The sequence below is a fragment of the Muntiacus reevesi genome, chromosome 2 (genome assembly GCF_963930625.1).
Source record: "Muntiacus reevesi chromosome 2, mMunRee1.1, whole genome shotgun sequence".
Classification (NCBI taxonomy): Eukaryota; Metazoa; Chordata; class Mammalia; order Artiodactyla; family Cervidae; genus Muntiacus; species Muntiacus reevesi.
The window spans coordinates 264,388,910-264,414,437 of record NC_089250.1 but is presented as its reverse complement, the minus strand read 5'-3'; the positions used below and the strand labels follow the sequence as shown (position 1 = coordinate 264,414,437).

Genomic DNA, 25,528 nt, shown 5'->3' with positions numbered 1-25,528 from the left:
TCTTTTACTGTGGTAAAAGTCACATAATTTAAATAAAACACACTATCTTAACAATATTTAACCATATAGTTCAGTGGCACTAAGTACATTGATATTATTGTGAAAATCTCACCGTCTTCCAGGTCCTGAATTTTTCACCTTCCTAAACTGAAACTGTCCCCATCCCATGCTTCTACCAATATACTTTGCAGAGTCAGACTTCTTGAACTCAAATACTAACTCTGCCCTTACAATACAACCTGTTACTTAATATTACTGGGCTTCAGTTTCATTTTCTGTAAAAGGGAGTATCTGGTTAAAAATACCGGTAAGGAAGAGATGAAATTACTATCTGAAGATGACCGGCTCACTAGAGGAGCCAGAAAACCAAATGGAATGCTATAGAATTCAGAACATTTCAGTAGGTTCAGTTCAGCCGCTCAGTCGTGTCCGACTCTTTGCGACCCCATGAATCGCAGCACGCCAGGCCTCCCAGTCCATCACCAGCTCCCGGAGTTTACTCAAACTCAGTAGGTTAACCAGATACAAAATAAATACTTAAAAAAAAAAAATCAACCACAATAACCAGCTATAAGAAACTTTGAGGGTAGAGATTACATTTCAAACAATAATTTTTTGTTGTTAAGGTCAGATTTACGTGAGGAAAACTACAGTTTCTTGACAGTATTAAAGGAGAAAGCTTAAAGCTGTATGAAAATACGTTTCCAACCACATCCCGTTTTCACTGTCACTCCTGAACGGCAAGCCGAGCCCAGGGCCGGCCCTTCCCAAGCCAGCACTTCCCACGCATCGGTCTTTTGGCCTTCATTTCCGATCTGGCTCCTAGTGTCAACGCCGTGCAAAAACTCGGACGCGCACACTCGCACCCTTCAGCCGCTAATTCAATTTTCACCCCTGGTTCTTGTGTGGCCACCTCCCGAGTCCACCCCAGCTAAGAACCAGGAACCACCCCCAATCACCACCCGAGCCGCCGAGGCTTCTGGGAATTGTAGTTCCGGCTCGCAGAGTCCAAACGCACTTCCGGGTTCGGCCAGAAGTGCAGCCATTGTCCCGCGCGCGGACGCTTGCAGTCTCCGCGCACCTCGGCCCTTTGGCGGTTAAGCCGAGCGGCCTTGTGGATGCCGATTAAAGGAGGGGATAGAACTAGCTTAAGCCTAGCCTGCTGTGTGCAGAGTCGTGGCAGAGAATTGCCTAACCGAGCTCGTCTTGCCGCAGAGCAGTGGTGGGCACTGAGGCTGTGACAGGCCCTGCCTGGCCCTCGAGCTGGTGGACGCTCAGGTTGGTGAGGGGGTCGGGCAACGCCGGGTGCCTGGTGCGCGCATGCGCAGGGTCTAGGAGGGCGGCTGGGACTGTGTGTGTGGGTGGGCGATCTGGGACCTTCGTGGGCGGTGCTTCAGCCTCAGATCACAGAAGTTGGTGGTGATGCTGGGGCAACTGCAGATCCCGGTACTGTGCTCTGCGCGCGTCCCAGTTGCGGCGCAGGTAGGGGACTGGGGAGGTTGGTGGAGAAAGCGGTTTGGGTGCAGGTTCAGGGTACAGCTGCATTGTGAACTCACACTGTACTGCTGAGGGACGGGTAATAGAGAGCAATGGGGCAGGGATGGCTTGTGGAGGCGGGGATTTGCCAGGAGCTGTTCGAGTCTCAGACCCAGAAACATCGAGTCGGTGCACAGACAACAGGTCCACATTCAGGGCCTAGGAGGGCCTAGCAGGTACTGTATTTGTCAGGGCGACCCCCCCGCCCCATGCCGGCCATGTTTTGGATTCAGCGGTGAGGACACCGGGTTGGTGGGGGGGCCCTGGAGGATTTTAAGTGGTGGGGAAGTCTAGGCTGGCACTCTTCTGGTTAGGGGCCCATCTATCCCAGAACGGAGGAGGGAGGAGGTCGTGGGTGTAGCTGAGCTCTGTGAGTATGCTTGGCTTTTTGAACAGGAAGTGAGAGGCAATCGACAGGTGCTGGAGGGTCAGTGGAAGCATAGGATCCTGGGAGGGGCACGGCTAAGTAATGAACTTCACGGAATTGATCAAGTGTTTGACTCTGGGTCATCAAGCCACCAGGCTACCTGGTGGCTCAGTGCTAAAGAATCCGCCTGCAATGCAGGAGACAAAGGTTCGATCGCTAGGATGGGACGATGCCCTGGAGAAGTGAATGGCAACCCACTCGAGTATTCTTCCTGGGAAGTCCCATGGACAGAGGAGCCTGTGAGTTTACAGTCCATGGGGTTGCAAGAGTCGGACACGACTTAGCAAGTAAACAACAACATCAAGTCCAGAGCCCTGCTGTTTGCCCTAGGAAGCAGTGCTGATTTGGGTCTGCAGATTCAGGTTGGGGGTGGCAGGTGCACACTAGGGGATCCTCAGTGTGCTGGGTGTTTGTTTGGGGGGGTGGGGGGCGTGGTCCCAGGATCCGGTGGGACAGAGACTGATTCATGCTGCAGATTTTGGTGATGGGTGTAAGGTGGAGCTTGGGCACATGGTAGGCTTCCAGATAGGTGGTCCAGAGGCCCCAGACACTGGAACATCCAGGTTGGAACTGCAGAGTCTTGACCTGGGAGAGGGACAAGCGACTCTAGGTGCAGGCATAGCTATTCAGGCAGGACTCTATCTGGGCAGGAGCCTCTAGAAACACAGTTGCCTTGGAGACTGCATCCCTGAAGCAGAGGCTGATGGTGGGGTGTGGCCCACAGTGGACCTACATGAGGATGCTATACACAGGACTTCTCCTCTTGCAGCTCAGGATCTCAGGCCCCTGCTTGTGCCTGGAGGAGAGCATGGAAAAGCAGGATAAGAAGCCCCAGGGGCCCCTGAAGGCCTGCGTGCAGGTGAGTGGAGCTTCCCTTCTCCTGGGAGACCAGAGTTTGCTCCCCCTGTGTCCCACAGTCTGATCCTCTGAGCATCGGAGGCTGTCTAGCTCTCTTTGTCATGTTTTGGGGCTTCTGGTCCCTCCCAGTCAGCAAGCTTCTAACACTTTTTATACATTTTATGGAGCTCCCTATACTTCCTCACCCTTTTAACCCAAATAACTCTTTCTGGAAGGAATTTGGCATCTCGTATCGAAAGCGCTGGACTTCCTTGATGGCTCAGTGGTAAAGAATCTGCCTGCCAATGTCGGAGATGTGAGTTCAGTCCCTGGGTGGCGAAGATCCCCTGGAGAAGGAAATGGCAACTCACTCCAATATTCTTGCTTAGAGAATCCCATGGACAGAAGAGCCTGGCAGGCTACAGTCCATAGAGTTTCAAAGAGTCAGACACAACTTAGCAACTAAACAACAGCAATGCAAAGCCCTTACGATACTGTCCCCTCTTAGCCAGCAGCTCACAGCTTTGCTTGAGGATAAGCAGTTGGAAAGAAATTTCAAGAATATTCAATGCGAGAAGAGAGTCAAATGAGTTATAGTAAAACCTTGAAACAGAATTCACTGTAGCTACTGATAGGCTGAAACGATATTTATGATCTGTGTTAAGTAAATAGCACTTCAAAATGCTTTTTATAAAGGGATGTAATTTGCATGTACATGGAAAATGTTATAAATTTATCAGTTAACAAAGATTATCTGTAAGTTATATTCCAAGTGACTTTCTGTTTTCATTTAGCTCTATTTTTGTCCTTTTGTGCAGTGCATTTTAAGTCTAAGAAATTAACAGTTTAAAGCATTTTCCTACAGCACATCTTCTTTGAGAACATTTCATTTCTTTAAAATGTTAATTAAATTAGGGGACTTCCCTGGGGGCCCAGTAATTAAGACTTCTCCGTCCAATGCCCAATGCAGGGGGTGTGGGTTCAGTCGCTGATCAGGGAGCTAAGATCCCCCATGCATCCCAACCAAAAAAAAACAAAACATAAAACAGAGACAATATGGTAATACCTTCAATAAATACTTTAAAAATGGCCCACATAAAAAAAAAAACTTGAAAAAAAAGTTAAATTAGAATTTCACCTTTCCTTTCCTGAGCAGTTCGGTCCTGAAGCTGTTAGGTGAGGCAGAGCCAGGTAGGTGTCTGCAGCTCAGGGAGGGCTGCCTGTGGGGCGTCCCAGCCTGATCAGGGTGAAGAGGGTGTCCATGTGTGGGGACGTCAGTGGCTAAGCTAGGTGTGAGGAGGGTGACATCAGGAGTCCGAGCCCAAACCAGGAGGGGTAAGTGCCCATACAGAGGAGGAAGTGCTCGTTTGGGGCGACAGGAACAGAGCTGGGGAGAAGGACTTCCCGAGAGTGGATGCACCAGTGAGGGTAGCCTGAGTGCAGTTGGGGTGTCCACGCAAGGGCTGGTCCAGCTTGGGGTGTCTGAGCCACAGCACGGTGAGACAGGCACCCGTGTTTGGGGGTGGGGGTGCATCCTGGGGTGGCGTGTCACAGCCTGAGCAGGCAGAGAGCATCTACACTTGAGAGTGCCCCGACGTGGAGTATCAGAGCTCAGGCAGGATGTTAAGGGCATTGACACAGAGTCCACAGCCAAGTGGCACGTGAGAAGAGGCCTGCAGAGTCAGAGCCCAGGCGAATGACAAGGCCTCTCCTTGGCGGAGGCCGGCCTCCTGTGGGGCAGCAGAGTCCTGGTGGGCCAAGGGGTGCCTGTGTGGGAGCCAGGGTGGCAGTGGAAATGGGAGATCAGTTACTTACAGAGGAATTGATGAGATAAGTAAATCTAATAAGGGTCATGCTAAAACCACTTTAGGCCAATCCTAAGGGAAATCAACCCTGAATATTCATTGGAAGCCCTGATGCTGAAGCTGAAGCTCCAATATATTGGCCAGCTGATGTGAAGAGCCGTCTCATTGGAAAAGACGCTGATGCTGGGAAAGATTGAGGGCAGGAGGAGAACGGGGCAGCAGAGGATGAGATGGGTAGACAGTATCACCAATTCAGTGGACATGAATTTGAGCAAACTCCAGGAGTCAGTAGAGGACAGAGAAGCCTGGTGTGCTGCAGTCCATGGGGTCACAAAGAGTCAGACAAGACTTAGCAGCTGAACAGCAACAACAGAAACCCCTGAGCGGCATTTCTGGGGCTCCGAGGAGCTCCAATTCTTTATATCTTAGCACAGTGAGGCAAAGTGATAGCTCAGAAGTGCTTTATTAGAATAGGGCACTTGTGAGGCTTACAAGCAGGCGGGCGAGAGGGGGCCATGCCCCTGAAACTTAGTGGGCTTCAGTTTTACAATCAAAGGAAAAGTGAGGAGGGGGAGAGGACCACCTTCCTCCTCCTTGAGTAGACGGCATGCTTCCATCATCAGCTCCTCCTCCACGTTGAGCAGGGGATTTTACTTGTCCCTCCATGGTCATGGTCATGGTGCAGTGGAAATGAACAAAAGAGCTTATGCTCTTTTGCATAAGTGTGTAAGTAACATATACTTGTGCTAAAAATGGTACATTATCTCAGGTTTTAGTAAATAGAATGTAACTGTTTCCTTATATTTTTGTTTTTAGTGCACACAGAGGAGTGTGTCATAGGAATCATTAACTTACTAAGCTCCCCTATCAGGATGTGGGTCTCATACCACCATTGTTTTCTTCTTTTGGGGGCATGTCTCATGCTCCTGCTGCCTGGTTTTGTTGCTAGGCAAGCCTGCTTTCTTGAGTGATCATTAACTTACAGGGGTCTCCTATACTCTTTTCTTTACTTACAATCCCCTAGTGGGATTAACTATTTAATTATTTACTCTGTCCCCTATCAGTGGGAGGCATATGAATGTTCTGGTTTCCCAGTGCGTATCAAAGTTACGTGTACACTATACTGGAGTCTGTTAAGTGTGCAGTAGCACCGTGTCTAAATAAGCAATGTTTTTGTTGTTGTTTAGTTGCTAAGTTGCATCCAACTTTTTTGCAACCCCATGGGCTGTAAACCCGCAGGCTCCTCTGTCCATGGGGTTTCCCAGGCAAGAATACTGGAGTGGGTTGCCATTTCCTTTTTCAGGGGATCTTTCTGACCCAGGGATCGAACCCCAGTCTCCTGCATTAGTAGGCAGATTCTTTTCCACTGAGCCACCAGAGAAGCCCCATAACAATGTACATACCATAATATCTTATTGCTAAAAATTGCTGATCAACATCTGAGCCTTCAGCAAGTCATAATGTTTGCTGATGGAGGGCCTTGCCTCATTGGTGGCTGCTGACCGATCGGGGTGGTAGTTGCTGAAGGTTAGGGTGGCTGTAGCAATTTTTTTAAATAAGGTAGCAGTAAAATTTGCCTTATCAATTGATTTGTTCATTTATGAACAATATCTCTGTAGCCTGCAGTGCTGTCTGGTAGCATTAACCCACAGTATAACTTCTTTCAGAATAGGAGTCAATCCTCTCATCCTTCTGCTGCTTTATCAACTAACATCAGGTCATATTCTAATTCTTTTTTTTTTTTTTTAAGGTTTTCTTTCTTTCTTTTGGCTGCACTAAGGTCTTCATTGCTGTGCACAGGCTTTCTCTAGTTGTGGAGAGTGAAGCTGCTCTCTAGTTGTGATCTGTAGGCTTCTCACAGTGGTAGCTTCTGTTGTGGAGCACGGGCTCTAGGGCCCTCGGGCTTAGTTGTCCCACAGCTTGTAGGATCTTCCCAGACTAGGGATTGACCCATGTCCACTGCGTTGGCAGGCAGATTCTTAATCTCTGGACCATCAAGGAAGTCCAGTACTTTGTTGTCATTTCACCAGCATCTTCAGGAATTGATTCCAACTCAAGAAACCACTTTTCTTTGCCCATCCATAAGAAACCATTCCTCATTCATTAAAGTTTTTTTCCATGAGATTGCAGTGAGATTGCAACAATTCAGCCCCATCTTCAGGCCCCACTTCTAACTCTACTTCTCTTGATATTTTCACTTCATCTACAGTGACTTCCTCCACTGAAGTCTTGAACTTCTCAAAGTCATCCATGAGGGTTAGCGTCAGCTTCATCCAAACTCCTGTTAATATTGGTATTTTGACCTCTTCCCATAGGTTTCCTGGAGGAGGAAATGGCAACCCATTCCAGTATTCTTGCCTGAAAAATCCCATGGACAGAGGAGCCTGGCAGGCCACAGTCCATGGGGTCACTAAGTGTCAGACATGACTAAGCATGCGTGCATGTGCACACAGACACACACACACAAATAAATCTCCTTAATGGCATCTAGACTGATGGATCCTTTCCAGAAGATTTTATATACACACACACATCTCCTTAATGGTATTTAGACTGATGAATCCTTTCCAGAAGATTTTTTATTTTCTTTGCCCAGATCCACCAGCAGAATCACTATCTTTGGCAGCTATAACCTTATGAAATGCATTTCTCAAATAATAAGACTTGAGAGTTGAAATGATCCCACTTCATGGGCTGCAGAATGGCAGTTGTGTTAGCTGGCATCAAAACAACATTAACCTTGTTGTACATCTCCATCAGAGCTCTCAGGTGAGCAGTAATATTTTGAGAAGAATCTTTTCTTCTGAGCAGTAGGTCTTAACAGCAGGCTTAACATGTTTAGTAAAACATGTTGTAAAGAGATATGCCATTATCCAGGCTTTGTTTTTCCATTTATAGAGCACAGGCAGAGTGATTTAACCTAATTTTTAAGGGCCCTAGGATTTTCAGAGTGGTAAATGAGCACTGGCTTTAAATTAGTCACCAGCTGCATTGGCCCTTAACAAGAAAGTCAGCCTGTCCTCTGAAACTTTGAAGCCAGACATTGATTCTCCTCTCTAGCTAGGAAACCCCTAGATGGCATCTTATTCCAGTATAAGGCTGTTTTGTCTACATGGAAAATCTGTTGTTGAATATAGCCACCTTCAATAACTACTTAGCTAGATGTTCTGCATAACTTGCTGCAGCTTCTCCATCGGCACTTGCTTTGACTTTGCACTTTTATGTCACAGGAAACAGCTTCTTTCCTTAAACCTTATGAACCAATGTCTGGTAGCTTCAAACTTTTCTTCTGCAGTGTTCTCACCTCTCTCAGCCTTCACAGACTTTAAGAGATAGGACGTTGCTGTGGATGAGGTTTGGGCTGAAGGGAATGTTGTGGCTGGTTTGATCTTCTCTCCAGACTACTCACTTTCTCCTTATCAGAAATAAAGCTGTTTCGCTTTCTTGTCATCCGTGTGCTCACTGGAGTAGCACTTTTCATTTCCTTCAAGAGCTTTTCCTCTGCCTTCAGAACTTGGCTAACTGTTTGGTGCTAGAGGCCTTGCTTTTAGCCTGTCTCAGCTTTCACATGCCTTTCATATTAAGCTTAATCCTTTCTAGCTTTTAAATTGAGAGACATGAAACTCTCCCTTTCACCTGAACACTTAGAGGCCCCTGAAGGGCTATTGACTGGCCTAATTTAATATCGTTGTGTTTCAGAGAATAAGGAGTCCTGAGGAGAGGGAGAGAGAGGAAGGGTTGCTCAGTGGAGCAGTCAGAATCTACACAACATTTATGGGTTAAATTTGCCCTCTTATATGTGGGCACAATTCATGACATCCCAAAACAATCACAATTTTGTTGTTGTTGTTTAGTGGCTAAGTCATGTCCATTTGTTTGCAACCCAGTGGACTGTAGCCCATCAGGCTCCTCTGTCCCTGGGATTTCCCAGGCAAAGATACTGTTGCCATTTCTTTTGCCAGGGGGTCTTCCCGACCCAGGGGCTGAACCCAGGTCTCCTGCATTGCAGAATTTTTTACAACTGAGCCACCTGGTAAGCCTCAAACAATCACAATAGTAAAATCAGAGATCACTGATCACAGATCACCATGACAAATACAGTAATACTTTAAAAGTTTGAAATATTTTGAGAATTAATGACACGTGACACAGACAGGAAGTGGGCAGATGCTGTTGGTAGCATGGAACCAATAGACTCGCTTGATGTGATGTTGCCACAGACCTTCAGTTTGTAAAAGGCAATATCTGTAAAGCACAGTAAAACAGAATAAAAAGAAATATGCCTGTTCTTGAAGGGACTGTCAGTTAATGGATTGAGTCATTGTACTCAGGAGTACAGTGGAATGTACTTCACGAGGCCGCAAAGGAATTGCCTTTTTTCAAAGTGATTATTCAAGAGGAAACATTTTTTTGCTGATTTTTTTCTGTATTGAATGTAGGAAAACAGATGTCATTAAACAATGGATATAGTGTTGAAATACAGACTGTGAACCTACCCCTCAATTCTGCATTTCCAAAATACAACTGCTTTAAATGCTTTTGAGACTGTCTTTCCAGACTTTTCTGTGCTTGTTTATATTCTGTAAAAATTTATTCATAGTCCATATGATGATCTTAATTTTTTTTTTTTTATTCAACAATATGTTACAGACATCTTTCTGTCATTTGTATGCCTCAATCCATACAAATGTATCTTTTCTCCTCTTGGCTGCTGAAGAGCAGTCAGTTACCTGAATGAAGCATAATTTATTTAAATAGGCACTTACTAATGGACACTTAATCCCTCCTCCTATTTTTCTATGTTAATGTAGCTTTTTAATGAGGTTTGCTGTACATTTTCTTAAATGTACTTTCTTTTTTTCTGGGGCTGGGGGGGAGGGTGGTGAGGGTGGGACTGTGCTGCATGGCTTGCAGGATCTTCGTTTCCCGACCAGGGAATGAACTCAGGCCACAGCAGTGAAAGCCCTGAGTCCCAACCACTAGACCGCTAGGGAATTCCCTAAGTATATTTTCTGTTATTTCCTAAGGAAATACTTTCAAGTAGACTTATTGGATATTACATATTTTTAAACGTTACCATTAGAAAACAAACCTAAAGGCAAAGAGTATGTATAAAAACTGATAAAATCTGGATAAAGTCTGTACCTGAGTTAAAAATGCGGATCTAATGTCAGTTTCATGGTTTTGACAGTGTGCTGTGCTTGTATATGATCCTATCATTGGGGGAAACTGGGTGAAGGATACACAGAAAGTCTGTTCTATTTGTGTAACTTCTTCTGAGTTTTAAACTATTTCCAAGTAAAATGTTATTTAAAAAAATATATTGCCAATCCAGGAAGGTTGTATCAACTTAAAACTCCACTAAGAGTATATGAATATGAATCTTTTAAATCGTGGGCCACCAGGGCAGGGGTAATCAGGGACAGGCTGAAGAAACAGTCCATGTGGTTGGGATATTGGTTACATACAGGGGTTTGAGCAAAGGAGTAAATATAAATAGAATAGTGGGAGCCAGGGAAGGAAGGTAAAAATGTAGAAAGCAGGGAGGCCAGAATAAAATGTGTTGTTAAATTGTAACTGGAAACGTTGGTGTGAATTTATGGTCTCTAATGCGCAGAGATAGTTATAGAAATAGAGATGTGATTTTATCTGATTGAAAGAGATGAGCATCTTTTTGTGTATTCACTGGCCGTTTTATTTCTTCATAGTTGAGTTGCCTGGGCATTTTCCTTTGTCCATTTTTCTGTTGAAGCTACTTTTTTCTTTCTTTTTTAAAAAATATTTATTTATTTGGCTATGTTGGATCTTAGCTGTAGCATGTGTGATCTAGTTCCCTGACTAGGGATTGAACCTGGGCCCCCTGCAATGGGAGCTCAGAGTCTTAGCCACTGGACCACCAGGGAAGTCTCTACCTTTTTCTTCCTGATTTGGAAGAAATCGTAACAGTATAGATTCTTATTAGTGGTGCTCTTATCAGTGGTATTTTTTGCCAAACATTTTATGAAGTTAATTTGTTGTTCTTTTCCTTTATCATTCTTCAGTCATGCTGTATTCCATCCTATTTGCTTACAATTCTGTGATCTAGGAATTCAGGCAGGGCCCAGCTGGACAGGTCTTTCCTTCCATATGGTGTCTGGGGTCACTCAGCTCCATTCAGCTGCTAACTGGGCTGGTCTGGAAGATGCACAGAGATATCAGGCCATGTCTCATGCCTCATTGCTCCCCTGGGTATCCCATGTCTCTCCCCATGTGGCCTACCTGAGCTTACCGGTGGGAAGAAGCAGAAGTTTGGTCGGTGGATGTGTTAAAACAGGTGGTCTGTTGGATCCTAGCCGACTCACAGTGGGAGTTTTGAGCCCTGATTATCCTCCTTTTTCTCATCTGCTCTGCCTTCTCAGGACTCTCTTCTTCCTCAGGAGATTATCATCAAGGTTGAGGGAGAAGATGCTGGGTCACTGGCCGTCCCATCTCAGGTGAGTTGGATAGGGCCTCTGTGACTTTGCATTAAGAAATGTGCATGGCTGGCAGGCAGCAGAAACCACATTGAAGTGAACTGATTAGAAAATGAGGAAATTGAGATGAATGGACACCTTTTACACAAAGTTGGTTATAATGTAAGGGGAGTGAGAACTGCCTGGCAATTTGAGAGTGAGGTTGTCATTTTCTTCCCCCTAAAGGTTTGAAAGAATTTGGCTTGGTTTAAATGGTTGCAGGAAAGAGTAAGTGAAAAAAAAGTTCAGGGTCAGGAGAGAGAGAAGATACGACTATAAAGCAGAACTCACAGAGAACAAGCTTGTGGTTACCAGTACTGGGGGTGGGGGGAGCTGAGGGGAAGAATTGGGAGGTATAAAGTATGGAGTGTAAGACAGGCTTGAGGGTAGATTGTACAACAAGGGCAGTATAGCCAATATTTTGTAATAACTGTAAATGGAAAGTAACCTTTCAAAATTGTATAAAAATAAAAAATAGCCATTAAGAAACAGTCCTTGATTAGTGTCAGGGGAATTAATTCAGAACATATGTGAATGCATTGGCTCTGTTAGAGGAAGAAGGGCTCATATAAGAAAAGTGAGGTTGAGGGAGTTATTGGAAGGCTTGCATTTTTCTCTGTGAACCATCAGATGAAATTATCTGGTGAGCATGAGGGTGGTAATCAGAATGGAGAGATGAAGAGTGGAGAACGCTTAAAGTAGTAACTTGGATTAGGGGAGACAGGCTGCTCCAGGAGGTACAATGGGGTTGCTGGTCAATCCCAAAAATTCATTCTGATATTGTTGTTTGGTCGCTAAGTCATGTCCAACTCTGCAGCCCCATGCCAGGCTTACCTGTCCTTTAGTATCTCCTGGAGTTTGCTCAAACTCATGTCCATTGAGTCAGTGATGCTGTCCAGCCATCTCATCCTCTTCCACTCACTTGTCCTGCCCTCAATCTCTCCAGGCATCAGGGTCTTTTCCAGTGAGTTGGCTCTTCACATCAAATGGCATTCTGAGATAGTGACCATTAGTAATAATGGAGAGCAGGTTGATATTTAGATGTATTTAGTTACATTTAATGGAAGTCCCACAGCCCACAGGTTTAAGGCAATATTTGAAAGGGAATTTTTGACTATATCAAATAGAAAGATTAAGGTGAATGATCCATAGACTCTCAACTGAATAATTAAGATAGAAAAGATAAAAAGGATACTAAACAGAAAGGAAAAGACTATATACTGGAGAATAGTAGTAGCAGGTGTTTCAATAGAATAAAGACCCCAAACCATCAAAGAAGGTGAAGAGTAAAGGGAACAATTGAGTAAGTAAAGTGGAGAAATCTGGTGTTGTAATGAAAGAGTGAGAAGTTCTCTGTGTGTGACTTGAGAGGTGGAGTACTTTATGGTGGTTTCAAGATGTGGGGTCTCACGATAAGAGTGAGGGGCTAGAAGTCAGGCTGGCTGTGAGTTGATGACTAAGAACACAGTCTGTGATGTTAGGGAAACTTGAAGTTGCGTCCCAGTTACTAACCTTAGGCATATGTGTTAATTTCTCTAACCTTCTAGCTCTTCATCTGAAAAATGGTGCTGCTAATGGTATTTTCTCAGGGACCTTGTAAGAATTAAATGAACAGCAGTTTATGCAGTGGGCTTCCCTGGTGGCTAAAGTGGTAAAGCATCTGCCTGCCAGTGCAGGAGACACAGGTTCCATCCCAGGGTCAGGAAGATTGCCTGGAGGAAGAAATGGCAACACCCTCCAGTATTCTTACCTGGGAAATCCCATGGACAGAGAAGTCTGGTGGGCTACAGTCCATGGGGTCAAAAAAGAGTTGGACATGACTTAGCGACTAAACAACAAGAACAGATTTATGCAACAGGCTTAACACATTACCTGACACCACACAGTAAGTGCTTCATTAGAGTGAGTTATAAATGGATGCTATAGACCACCCAAGACAAGACAATGCAAGTTGTTGAATTAGAGGATAAATCCTAGGTGTTATTAATATAAATCTTCAGTGTATGGAAGGGAGGTGATGTTCAAGAGGATGGTAGGACAGAGCTCCAAGAAGTGAGTTAAATGGCATGAGTTTCAGGATTCCTGGGAGAATACACACTCTTCTCCGCCTTTGATGCTGAGACCCCTGGATGGGAGAGCATGACCACCCTGAGCCTGTGAGGTCTGCAGAGGAAGGAGTCCTTGGGAAATGTAGCTTTCTATTAACTCAGGAATAGGGCATCCCTGATGGGTCAGTGGTAAAGAATCCACCTGCCAGTGTAGGAGACATGTGTTCAATCCCTAATCCAGGAAGATCCCACGTGCCACAGAGCAACTAGGCCTGTGCACCACAACTATTGAGCCTGTGCTGTGGAGCCCACATGCCATGACTACTGAATTCTGTGCCATGGCCCTAGAGTCTAAGATCCCATGCTCCACAACAAGAGAAGCCACTGCAATGAGAAGCCCACACACTGCAGCTAGAGAGTAGCCCCCTCACTGCAACTAGAGAGAAAAGCCCACACAGCAATGAAGACCTAGCACAGGCAAAAATAAAAAAAATTAAAAAGACTACTATACTTATTTAAAAAAAAAACACACACAGGGATGTAGAGAGAATATTTGGTGAAGATGTAGGATTTCATTATTATAGAAGAAGAATTCCCAAAGACACAGTTGAAAGGTTTGGGAAGGAATTTTGAGCAGTGGGGAGCTAGAGACAAGTAGATGAAGTATAGAATAAGAAGGGATAGAAGTCCAGAAAAGCCAGTATACATGCTTAAGGGACTTTTTCTAATGGGTATGTGATAGGCCTTGTGAGATTCAGGTGAACAGAAAGGACTTAAATCAAAATTTGAACCAGGATTATTTTGCTGTATTACAAAGTCTATTGATACACTGTTGATTCACTTATTGAAATAAGTTACCAAATATGTAATTAACCTATACTATACACCAATACTGTACTAAACACTGGAGTTAAATAAATACCTTGTCCCTGCCATCATGGATTACAGCCTAGTGACCAAAAGACCACTATGCAAACAATAAGAAAGGGTGGTGGGTCTTATGATAGAAATTCCTGGAACTTTGAGAATATAAAACTTGAGGTGGAGGAGGTGGTGGTAATCTAATCTAGTATTATTTATTTGACATTTGAAGAAGTTTGATATTAAAGGGACCTGCATTAAACACTGAAGGGGTGTGTTAATGAAAAGGAAGCATGGGGCTTCCTTGGTAGCTCAGTGGTAAAGAATCTGCCTGCCAATGCAGGAGACACAGGTTCGCTTTCTCTGGGAAATCCCAGATGTGGGCCTGTGAGCCACAGCTATTGAGCCTGCGCCCTGCAACATGACAAGCCACGGCAATGAGAAGCCCAGGCCTCACAACTAGGGAGTAGCCCCCACTCAGCACAACTAGAGAGAAGCCCACACAGCAACAAAGACCTAGTGCAACCAAAAAATAAGTAAACAACTTAAAAAAAAATTTTTTTTTAAGGGAAGCATGAATTGGAGGTTGAAAAATAGTACCTATAGATCCATGTTGAACACAGGGAGCAGTTTTCTGAATCTCATTTTGGGCTCATTATGAAAATCTTTGAGATTTTTAGTGAAAATTATGAGCTACAGCTGAGAAAAATGCAAGGACAGCAGCATTTTTGCCTGGAGTTTCATGGGCTTCAGGGACCTTGTGTCCTGTTCATGAACCACAGCTTGAGAACACTCCATCTATTTTAAAATGTCTTGGCAAGTGACATTCGACTTCAGTGGCTTTTGCTGCCTTTTGATAAGGACAGATCACATCCAGCACTTTTTTGGAACAAAACTGCTGCCCAATAGTCTTTTTGTTTTTAAACTCAGTTAAAAATTTTATTGGAGTGTAGTTTGATTTACCACCTACTAGTCCAAAAAGGTGAAGAAGGAAATGGCAACCCATTCCAGTATCCTTGCCTAGAAAATTCCACGGACAAAGGAGCCTGGTGGGCTATAGTCCATGGAGTCGCAAAGAGTCGGACATGACTGAGTGACTAACACACACACACACACACACACAGAGTCCTAAAAGGAGGGTTCTTTCCTGCTTACAGGAGGCAGCTCAAGAGAACCCCTTTACATGGCAATAATGACAGGCTCTGTGGTGCAGCTTATAGTGTGGGCAAAACAGAATGGTGTTCTGAAGACTGAGTTCAGAATAAAGCTCTCTCATCGACTGTCATTTAATTTTTCAGTGTTCTCAAACCTACGCATCCTGATAATTACCAGCCTTTGTTTTTTGTTCAGTAAGCTCTGCTAGTGGCTTTTTATGTATCATTACAATTTAATTCACTCAACAACATAATGAGTTAGGTACAGTTAACCCTAATAAGTAGAAATGGAATAACCTCACCATTAAAAGACATCATTAAATGTATCTAATTTTTTATATTTTTTAAAAAAGATACATTAAAAAAAAATTCAGACATATGCTGTTAATAGAGGAAAAAACCCAAGTCTCTTTTCCAAATCCAGTGCTCTTAGCTTTTACATCCTGCCTTTCATTAAGGCCTACATTTCATTCTCTGCATCAACAAACCTGTGTGCCAAATCTGTCCCATCACCTGTTTTTGTAAGTAAAGTTTTATTGTAATACAGCCACAACCATTTGTTCGTATATTTCCTGTGGCTGCTGTCTTGCTATAGCAGCAGAGCTGACTAATTAATTGTAATAGAAGCTGTATGGCTTGCTAAACCTAAAATACATGCTCTCTGACCTTTGACAGAAAAATTTTTACTGAACCTGTTCTGTTAGTTTCTTGAGAATTTGGAGGGAATTCCTAAGTTGAAATCCTATATTCACCAACACAAAAATCAGAATTAGCATTTTCTTTAAGGTCCACAAGAAAGAAAACAGTTCGTCAGTTCTTTCTGATGTTCCTCTTTGGTGTTATATATAAACAGGTCCAGCATCCAAAACCCAAAGGGGCTTACCTTGAAGGTACTTGTACCCCTAGAATCTTTTGAATGTTGACTGTCTCAGGACTGTTTCCAGGCCATCAGGTTTTCCTTCTTCCATCTGTCAAACTTTTCCTCTCTGAACACTGGAAGGAAATGATACCCAGCTGAGTAGGAATGTGTGTCCTGTTTTAGGAGGGAGTGAACTTCAAAATAGTGACTGTGGACTTCACTCAGGAAGAAGAAGGCACTTTGAGCTCTGCTCAGAGGACCCTGGACAGAGATGTGATCCTGGAAAACCACAGGGACTCTTGGGGTAAGAGTACAGTCCCCTTTAATAGTATCTGTATGTTGAAATAATTTCTCATTTCCACTGATCAGGTTCTAGGGAGCTCAGAGGCCAGAATGATTTTGGCTACACAAAGATTAGTATGGTGAAGATATAGGTTTAGTTTGTAGGGTAGCAAAGGTACAACTTCGTGAGTTTGGGCTTATTCAGTCTTCTAGGTTCCTAAGAGCCAAAGACAGGGGCCAGATTCTGCAGTGACTTTCTTTTGTCCCCAGTCCAAACACCCAAAGTTCTATATCTTTCCTCTCAGCTTTCCAAACTAGATGTAATCTCCTAGTTTGAACAAGAGAATGAGTATAAAAAGAATTTTCCCACATGCATATCCAGGTAAGAAATAGACATTTAAGGAGTCATTACAGGTATAGACTTCCCTGGTGGCTGGGTGGTAAAGAATCAGCCTGCCAATGCAGGAGATGCAGGTTTAATCCCTGGGTCAGGAAGATCCCTTGGAGAAGGAAATGGCAATCCTCTCCAGTATTATTGCCTGGGGAATCCCATGGACAGGAGCCTCATGGGTTATAGTCCATTTGGGTTGCAAAGAGTCAGACACGACAGAACGACTAACATTTTCACTTTCTTTCACAGGTATAGAAGATTTGTTTGAAAAATCCCCATAAGGCATGCCACATATTTCTCTTTTCTCCCACTTTAAGAGGACTGTATACATCACCACTTTTTTCCAAATGTACCTTCTATTCCTTGGCCTAATAGCCACTCAGGCTTCTGTGTATGAGCTAATCTCCATTCTCTCTCACTTGGGAGCAAAGGAATCCATGGGGCCATATTAGCCTCTAAGGCATTTAGGGAACCTGGAATAACAGTGCCCTCATTATTTTTTTCCTGGCTCAAAAAGTAGTTTAACTTTGTCTTACTAACACAGACTGTACTAACAAGTTTCATGCATTCAGAAATACCTAGAAATGTAGACACTAATGTCTATTTCAGTGAACATGTGTCTAGCACTAAAGAGGGTAGAAAGAATCCTCTGTTTTTCTACTAAGAATTGCAGAATTGTTTTGCAATCCTGTAAGTTCTGCATAGATGATCCTATTTTGGAATATGGAGATATTTGACATCTAAAGTCTTTATTCAGCAACACTAAGATTGAAATAGTTTCATATTAATTCCTTGTTATGCTATCTGACTGTGGTAGTTCTCTGCTTACTGCTCATCTCATCCTTTTGCTTTCTCAATTCATGTTATAGGTCCATAGCTGAAAATAAATCCACATATAATTTGCATACTTTCTTGTCAGCTTTTCCCCCACTATTCCAGCTCTAACAATTTTTGACTAGGGTGTTTTATTTTGCTTTCTTCCAGACTTGGCAACTGCACTTGGAAGAAGAGAATCGAGATTGAAGCAGAGCATTTTTGATGACAAACTATCCCCTAGCGTGAAGATAGAAAAGTTGACAAGAGATGATCCTTGGTTATCTTCATGTGAAGAATTTCAGGATTGTAAGGAGCTGTTGGAGAAGCAGCAGGAAAAACGAGAGAGACTTTTGAAGGAAGTGACATTTACTCACAGGAAAGCCATTACTCATGAGAGACACTGCAAAAATGATAGCCCTGAGGAGAAGGCTGGTCTGAATTCCAGTCTTCTTTCATCACAGATGATGCCCATAAGAAACCATTTTCATAAACATGCTTCACATGTTAAAAAATCACATTATAATTCTATGGTAAACACTCATCAGATGATTACTAATAGTGAGAAACTCTGTGAACATAATGAATTTGGAAACCTCCCCCAGAGTATTCATTTTTTCCAGTTTACAAGAACTCAAACAGAAGGTAAATCCTATGGATTTAGTGACAGTATTCAACCTTTTAACCATGGTACACCCTTAAACATACATGAGAAAATAAATGCACAAGGAAGATCCTTTGATTTTAAGGAATGTGGGCAAGTTTTGAACCACAGCATATCCCATAACGAACAACAGAGAAACTCCATTGGAGAGAGTCAGTATAAATGTCGTAAGACCTCCCAGAGTTCATCCCTTGCTCAAAACATGAGAAATCCTTCTGAAGAGAAGCCCTTTGAATGTAATCAGTGTGGGAAATCCTTCAGTTGGAGCTCTCATCTTGTTGCACATCAGAGAACTCATACAGGGGAGAAACCTTATGAATGTAATGAATGTGGGAAATCATTCAGCCGCAGCTCTCATCTTGTTTCCCATCAAAGAACTCATACTGGAGAGAAACCATATAGATGTAATCAGTGTGGTAAATCCTTTAGCCAGAGCTATGTCCTTGTTGTGCATCAGAGAACTCATACTGGAGAGAAGCCTTATGAGTGCAATCAGTGTGGAAAGTCATTCAGACAGAGCTACAAACTTATTGCACATCAAAGAACTCATACTGGAGAGAAGCCCTATGAATGTAATCAATGTGGGAAATCATTTATCCAGAGCTATAAACTTATTGCCCATCAAAGAATTCATACTGGAGAAAAGCCCTATGAATGCAATCAATGTGGAAAGTCTTTTAGTCAAAGTTACAAACTTGTTGCCCACCAGAGAACTCACACAGGAGAAAAACCCTTTGAATGTAATCAGTGTGGAAAATCCTTCAGCTGGAGCTCTCAACTTGTTGCACACCAAAGAACTCACACTGGAGAGAAACCCTATGAGTGTAATGAGTGTGGGAAATCTTTCAACCGCAGTTCCCACCTTGTTATGCATCAGAGAACTCATACTGGAGAGAAACCCTATGAATGTAATCAGTGTGGGAAGTCTTTCAGCCAGAGTTATGTCCTTGTTGTACATCAGAGAACTCACACTGGAGAAAAGCCCTATGAGTGCAGTCAGTGTGGAAAATCCTTCAGGCAGAGTTCATGCCTTACTCAACATCAGAGAACTCATACTGGAGAGAAACCCTATGAATGTAATCAGTGTGGAAAAACATTCAGCTTGAGTGCTCGACTTATTGTACATCAAAGAACTCATACTGGAGAGAAACCCTTTACATGTAATCAATGTGGGAAAGCTTTCATTAATAGTTCTAAACTTATTAGACATCAGGCAACTCATACAGAAGAGAAACCCTATGGATGTAACTAGCTTGGAAATCTTTCAGCAGAGTATATCCCTTCCTCCTTGCATCCCTCTGTCCCTCACTCTTTCCCTTTCTCCCTTTAGCTCCTCATTCCCTTGTTCCCTCCTTCCATTCCTCCAGGATTACATGTATTGGAAAGAACAAGCATGAAAATTGTGTGGAAAAAGAGCTTTCCATTAACTCTCTGTTCAGCTGTGTATCTGAAAACTCTGGAGAAGAGAGAAAAAGTATGAATCATGTATTTTACTTAGCTATTCCATGTTTTAAAAAAAATCAAACTTGACCCTTGATAAACATTCCCATGAGAGTGATAACTCTTGGCACTTTTCCTTGCAGAAAGCACTTCGATCTGAATTTGAGAGAATTATCATTAAATGGGCAATATACTGTGGAGTGATTGCCAGTGAGGTAGACCTCTTTTCCAATAAAGAATAAATGAGAGAGGACATATATGTACCTATGACTGATTCATGTTGATACATGGCAGAAACTAACACAATATTGTAAAGCAACTATCCTACAATTAAAAAAGTATATAGTAAATCTAAAGAGAATAAAGCTGTGGCACCTAAAAAAAAAAGGAATAAAAGAATGCTAATACTGGTTAGCTTGTTGAAAACGTTGGGAAATTGCTGTAGTTATTGCAAACCACTCCAGTATTCTTGCCTGGAGAATTCCATGGACAGAGGAGCCTGGTGGGCTACAGTCCATGGGGTTGCAAAAGAGTCAGACATGACTGAGGTGACTTAGCACACAGCACATTAGAACTTAGACTGGAAGACAGCATTTCAGTGTATCAGTGTGATTTCTCCAGCACTACTTGGTAATTTGTTTCATAAGCACTTTCTCTTATCTGTAAAGATTTTGAAAAAAAAGGGGGGGGGGGAGTGGAAATGGCTATGATGTAGACTGAAAATTGCAGGGCAAGAGTATAGAACATTCATTTCTAGAATCATGAAAAGATATATTTGTGCTTGGATCAGAATCTAAAGGGATTCTGAGTGTATCTGTTTTAATTTTAGATTTATACTTGATCTCCTTTTGTTTTTTGGACTGTGTGCTTTTTTATAATACTAATGATATGAGGAATAATTAGTCCAAAAATACCCACCTCCTTTGACCATTTAGGAAAGACTGGACAGCCAGATAGCAGAGATCATGCTTCTGATCTCTCATGCTTCTGAGAGTTCATTTGGATTAGCATGAACAGGTCACTCCTTAGGACCTAGATTCCCAGGAATATTCCTTATTGACAATAAAATATTTCAGGCTTCCGTGGTGGCTCATTGGTGAATAATTGACCCGCTAATGCAGGAGATGTGGGTTCTGTCCCTGATCCAGGAAGATCCCACATGCTAAGGAGCAACTAAGCCTGTGTGCCACAACTATCGAGCCTATGCTGTAAAGCTGAGAAACTGTAACTATTGAGCCACACACCCTAGAACCTGTGCTCAGCAACAAGAGAAGCCACCACAATGAGAAGCCCACACACCACAGCCAGAGAGTAGCCCCCACTGTCTGCAACTAGAGAAAAGCCCATGTAGCAATGAAGACCCAGCACAGACAAAAATAAAATCAGAACTTAAATGTGGAACTGGAAATTTATGCCGGAAAATTAAATCAGAATTCATGGGTAGTATGGAGAGCAAATGAGTTTTTTTCCCTTCTTCTTTTAAACCCATCTATCCAAAGCAGTATAAAAGAGCTCTGTTTTAAGGGGGATTTTTTGTTTGTTTTTCTTTTTTTCTCCTCATGTAGTATTATCTTTTTACCCTCCAGGATATGTTCCCTAATTCGAGAATCCTCTGAGTGGGAAGATACTGCCCTCACTAAGTGGTCACCACCTAAATTAAGTTCACAAGAATGCTTTTAGTGAGGTAATGATTGTAGTTTCTCTCTCTCTCTTTTTTTAAGGTTTGGTTCACAAGTCTTTCTGGCCCTTGCCCCTAAATCATAAATTCTAATCCTATGGGTTATCATGGGTCTGAAAACTCTGATCCTGGAGAGTTACTGAAAAATAAACAGAGTTGAACAGAGAGAGCACAGAATAGAGGTAAATTCCCCGAAGAAACACAAAGCTAAAATGACATCTGATAGGAAGTTGTTAGTGTCCAACTCTTTTGCGATTTCATGGACTGTAGCCCACCAGGCTCCTCTGTCCATGAGATTTTCCAGGCAAGAATACTGGAGTGGGTTGCCATTTCCTTCTCCAGGGAACCTTCCTGACCCAGGGATCAAACCTTGGTCTCCTGTATTGCAAGCAGAATCTTTGCCACTGAGCCCGCAGGGAAGCCCTGATAGGGGTTCCCCATAGTAAATTCTGTTCCCATGACATGACCCTAAGTGGAACTGTTTTTATGAGGATTAATCCAGAGATGCAGCACACCTGGCAGTGACCTAAGTTCTGGGGGACAGTTGTTGATGGCTGCGAAACTGTCTCCCCCCCCCAGGAGAATCTTCAGTCAGTCCATGATTGCCTAGGTAGAGGAACAGAAGGGGTTCTCCATGCACTGCAGTTTTGGGGAGGACATAAAGTAGTGAAAACTCTAATAATGGGATCTCGTTAGGCTTCTTTTTCTCCAAGTTATAGATAAAGCAAGTGGATGATTTTCACTGGCCATGTCATTGAATCTTATTTTGAAGGCAAGGAAACAGGATTGTACAAACAGGTATAAAACCAACTGGGCTAAGAACGCTCTGAAGATTCTAGTTTGGGAAGGGATTTATTGCGAAGTGATCTTTTTAGTAAATGTTTAAAATACTTCATTGGAAATATGAAGTGGACAAAACTGCCAAGAAATTTTGAAGTGAGTATTGCTTGTGTGTTTCTTGACCAGGTTGAATATGTGGGTCATCTGTGTGCACTAAGTCATATTACGTCAGTTCCTAGGTGGTGAGCTATGGTTGCCAAGTGTTTTGAAGTAAGATAGATCTGATAAACAAAAGTGTTCATTTCTCTTATTTGCTCATTTATTTCCCTTTGTAGAAAAGGCATTCTTCTAAAAAAGAAATAGTCAAAAAATGAAGAGACATTAAAGTGACAGCATACAAAAAGTATGTAATTAAACTTCTGAACCTAAAATTTAGGGTTAAAAAGGGAGTCAGAAACTTGATTTTAATGACACACATGTGACACATTTAAAATGACATACATCCTTTGCATAAAAATTTTTGTAAAATTCATGAAAATAAAATTATACTTTGTGACTTCCATGGTGGTACAGTGGATAGGAATCAGCCTGCAGGAGACATGGATTTGATCCCTGGTCCAGGATGATTCCACATTCTTTGGAGCAACTAAGCCCGTACAACACAGCTGCTAAAGCCTGAGCACTCTAGAGCCTGTGCTCCACAATAAGAGAAGCTACAGCAATGGAGAAACCCATGCACCACAACTGGAGAGTTGCCTCCAACTCTCTGCAGTTAGAGAAACCCCACAGCCCACACAGAAACAAAGACCTAGTGCAACAACGACAAAAAAACAAAGATCATATTTGGACATAGAAATATGCAGTTATTTTACAGGCCAAGTTTCTGTCACCATACTCCAGTAAAATTAGAAATAGATGAAGAGTGACCAGATGTTTTTATGTAATTATTACTTTGGCCACAAAGTACAACTTGTGGGATCTTAGTTCCCTGACTAGGGATTGAACCCCAGCCACAGCAGTGAAAGTGCCAAGTGCTAACCACTAGACTGCCAGAGAATTCCTCAGAATGTTTTTAAATATGTGGATGTTAAGGGATACTCTCCTAGAACCAAATTTTTAAAACATTTTTGTTTTATTGAGATATATGGCCACAGTTAGCTTCCATCATCTCATATAGATACTAATATATATATGGATTTTTTTTCCTCTTGTGATGAAAACTGTTAGGATTTACTCTCAGCAACTTTCAAGTATACAATATAGCAGTGTGAGCTATCAGTTCAATTCAGTCGCTCATTTATGTCCGACTCTTTGTGACCCGCATGAACCGCAGCATGCCAGGCCTCCCTGTGCATCACCAACTCCCGAAGTTTACCCAAACTCATGTCCATTGAATTGGTGATACCATCCAGCCAACTCATCCTCTGTCGTCCCCTTCTCCTCCTGCCCCCAATCCCTCCCAGCATCAGGGTCTTTTCCAGTGAGTCAACTCTTCACATCAGGTGGCCAAACTAATTGGAGTTTCAGCTTCAACATCAGTCCTTCCAATGAACACCCAGAACTGATCTCCTTTAGGATGGACTGGTTGAATCTCCTTGCAGTCCAAGGGACTCTTAAGAGTCTTCTCCAACACCACAGTTCAAAAGCATCAATTCTTTGGCGCTCAGCTTTCTTCACAGTCCAACTCTCACATCCATACATGACTACTGGAAAAACCATAGCCTTGACCAGACGGACCTTTGTTGGCAAAGTAATGTCTCCACTTTTTAATACACTGTCTAGGTAGGTCAAAACTTTACTTCCAAGGAGTAAGCGTCTTTTAATTTCATGACTGCAGTCACCACCCCCAGTGATTTTGGAGCCCCCCAAAATAAAGTCAGCCACTGTTTCCACTGTTTCCCCATCTATTTGCCATGAAGTGATGAGACCAGATGCCATGATCTTAGTTTTCTGAATGCTGAGCTTTAAGCCAACTTTTTCACTCTCCTCTTTCACTTTCCTCAAGAGGCTCTTTGGTTCTCTTCACTTCCTGCCATAAGGGTGGTGTCATCTGCATACCTGAGATTATTTATATTTCTCCCGGCAGTCTTGATTCCAGCTTGTGCTTCATCCAGCCCAACGTTTCTCATGATGTACTCTACATATAAGTTGAATAAGCAGGGTGGCAATATACAGCCTTGATGTACTCCTTTTCCTATTTGGAACCAGTCTGTTGTTCCATGTCCAGTTCTCACTGTTTCTTCCTGACCTGCATACAGATGACCCAGGGCTTCGTATCCTTGCTTCCACTTCCGAGTCTGGGATCCCTGAGTGGTCTCTGTTCCTTTTCTAGTGAAAAAGTCATCATGTAAAACAATGCTTCAGATGCTGGGCATTTAAAAAGGGACACAAGGAATTACTTGGTGGTCCAATGGTTAGGACTCTGAGTTTCCCTTGCCAACGTCCTGGGTTCAATCGCTGGTCAGGGAACTAAGAGCCCACAGGCTGCACATGCATACACACACACACACACACACACACACACACACACACACACACGTAATAAAAAGCAGGGGCAGATTGTAAAAGCAGGATAAATCACCAAGCTAACATTCAATAACATTGGTTGTTCTGAGTAGGTATTCAAAATCTTTTTAAAACTGCTTTTGTAAAACAACAAACTAGTTGGTGACGTGGGCAGTTTTTACTGCTTAGGATAATTTAATCCAAATTTGAATTCATTTGGGGTCTAACTAAATCAATGACTTTTATTATGTTTTGCAGTAAAAATAGTATTGTTGCATTTAAAAATACCACTTTGGGGGATTCCGTGACAGTCCAGTGGTTAGGACTCTAAGCTTCCATTACAGGGGACACAAGTTCAATCGCTGGGGAACTAAGATCCTACATTTTCCGTGCTCTGGGGCTCAACCAGAAAAAAAAAATCACTTTTGACACTTGCCAAGTGGATGTTTATGTTATAACAGTAAAGGTGAATTGTCTGTGTTACGACAATTGGTATGATTTGTAATCCAATGAGGATGGCTTTTCAGTAGAAATAGGATAAATAGGATTGCATCTTCTGTATTCTGTTGAAGTCGTGAGAATCTTCATGATCATCTCTCTTCTTAGGGAGCACTCCTGAAATGTGACTATTGGGTCAAGTTCTTGAAACATAGCTATTCCTTTTAAATATTCCTCTTTCCTGCCCAGGCTCCACTAGTTTACCCTCTGACAGGATTTATTTAGATCTGGACTGTTCATGCCTGTGGTTCATGCACCACAGATCCAGTCCCAGGTTGATAATTCTGAACAGAAACTCTTGTTCTGTATTTGGTTTGTCCACATGTTTCTCCACCATTCCTCACTCTCTGAAAGGACTAGGACCACGCTACTGCTGCCAAATACTTTGCCAAATACTGCCAAAGACTGGAACTATCTATAAGAGTAAGTTCTTGATTTTTCTGTAGTCTTGAAAAAACT

At 42.8% G+C, this 25,528-nt stretch overlaps 1 protein-coding gene and 1 pseudogene across 1 annotated transcript; both read left to right on the top strand.

The window, feature by feature from the left end:
• The first annotated feature begins 1,037 nt into the window (after positions 1-1,037).
• Positions 1,038-25,528, top strand: part of LOC136161448 (large ribosomal subunit protein uL30 pseudogene) — a 36,684-nt pseudogene continuing 12,193 nt past the window's right edge.
• ZNF180 (zinc finger protein 180) lies at positions 2,110-19,975 on the top strand. The gene is made up of 5 exons (XM_065926297.1): positions 2,110-2,202; positions 2,733-2,822; positions 11,004-11,078; positions 16,202-16,322; positions 17,676-19,975. Exons 1-5 carry the CDS (start codon positions 2,125-2,127, stop codon positions 19,418-19,420), a joined length of 2,109 nt encoding a protein of 702 aa, XP_065782369.1. The 5' UTR covers positions 2,110-2,124; the 3' UTR covers positions 19,421-19,975.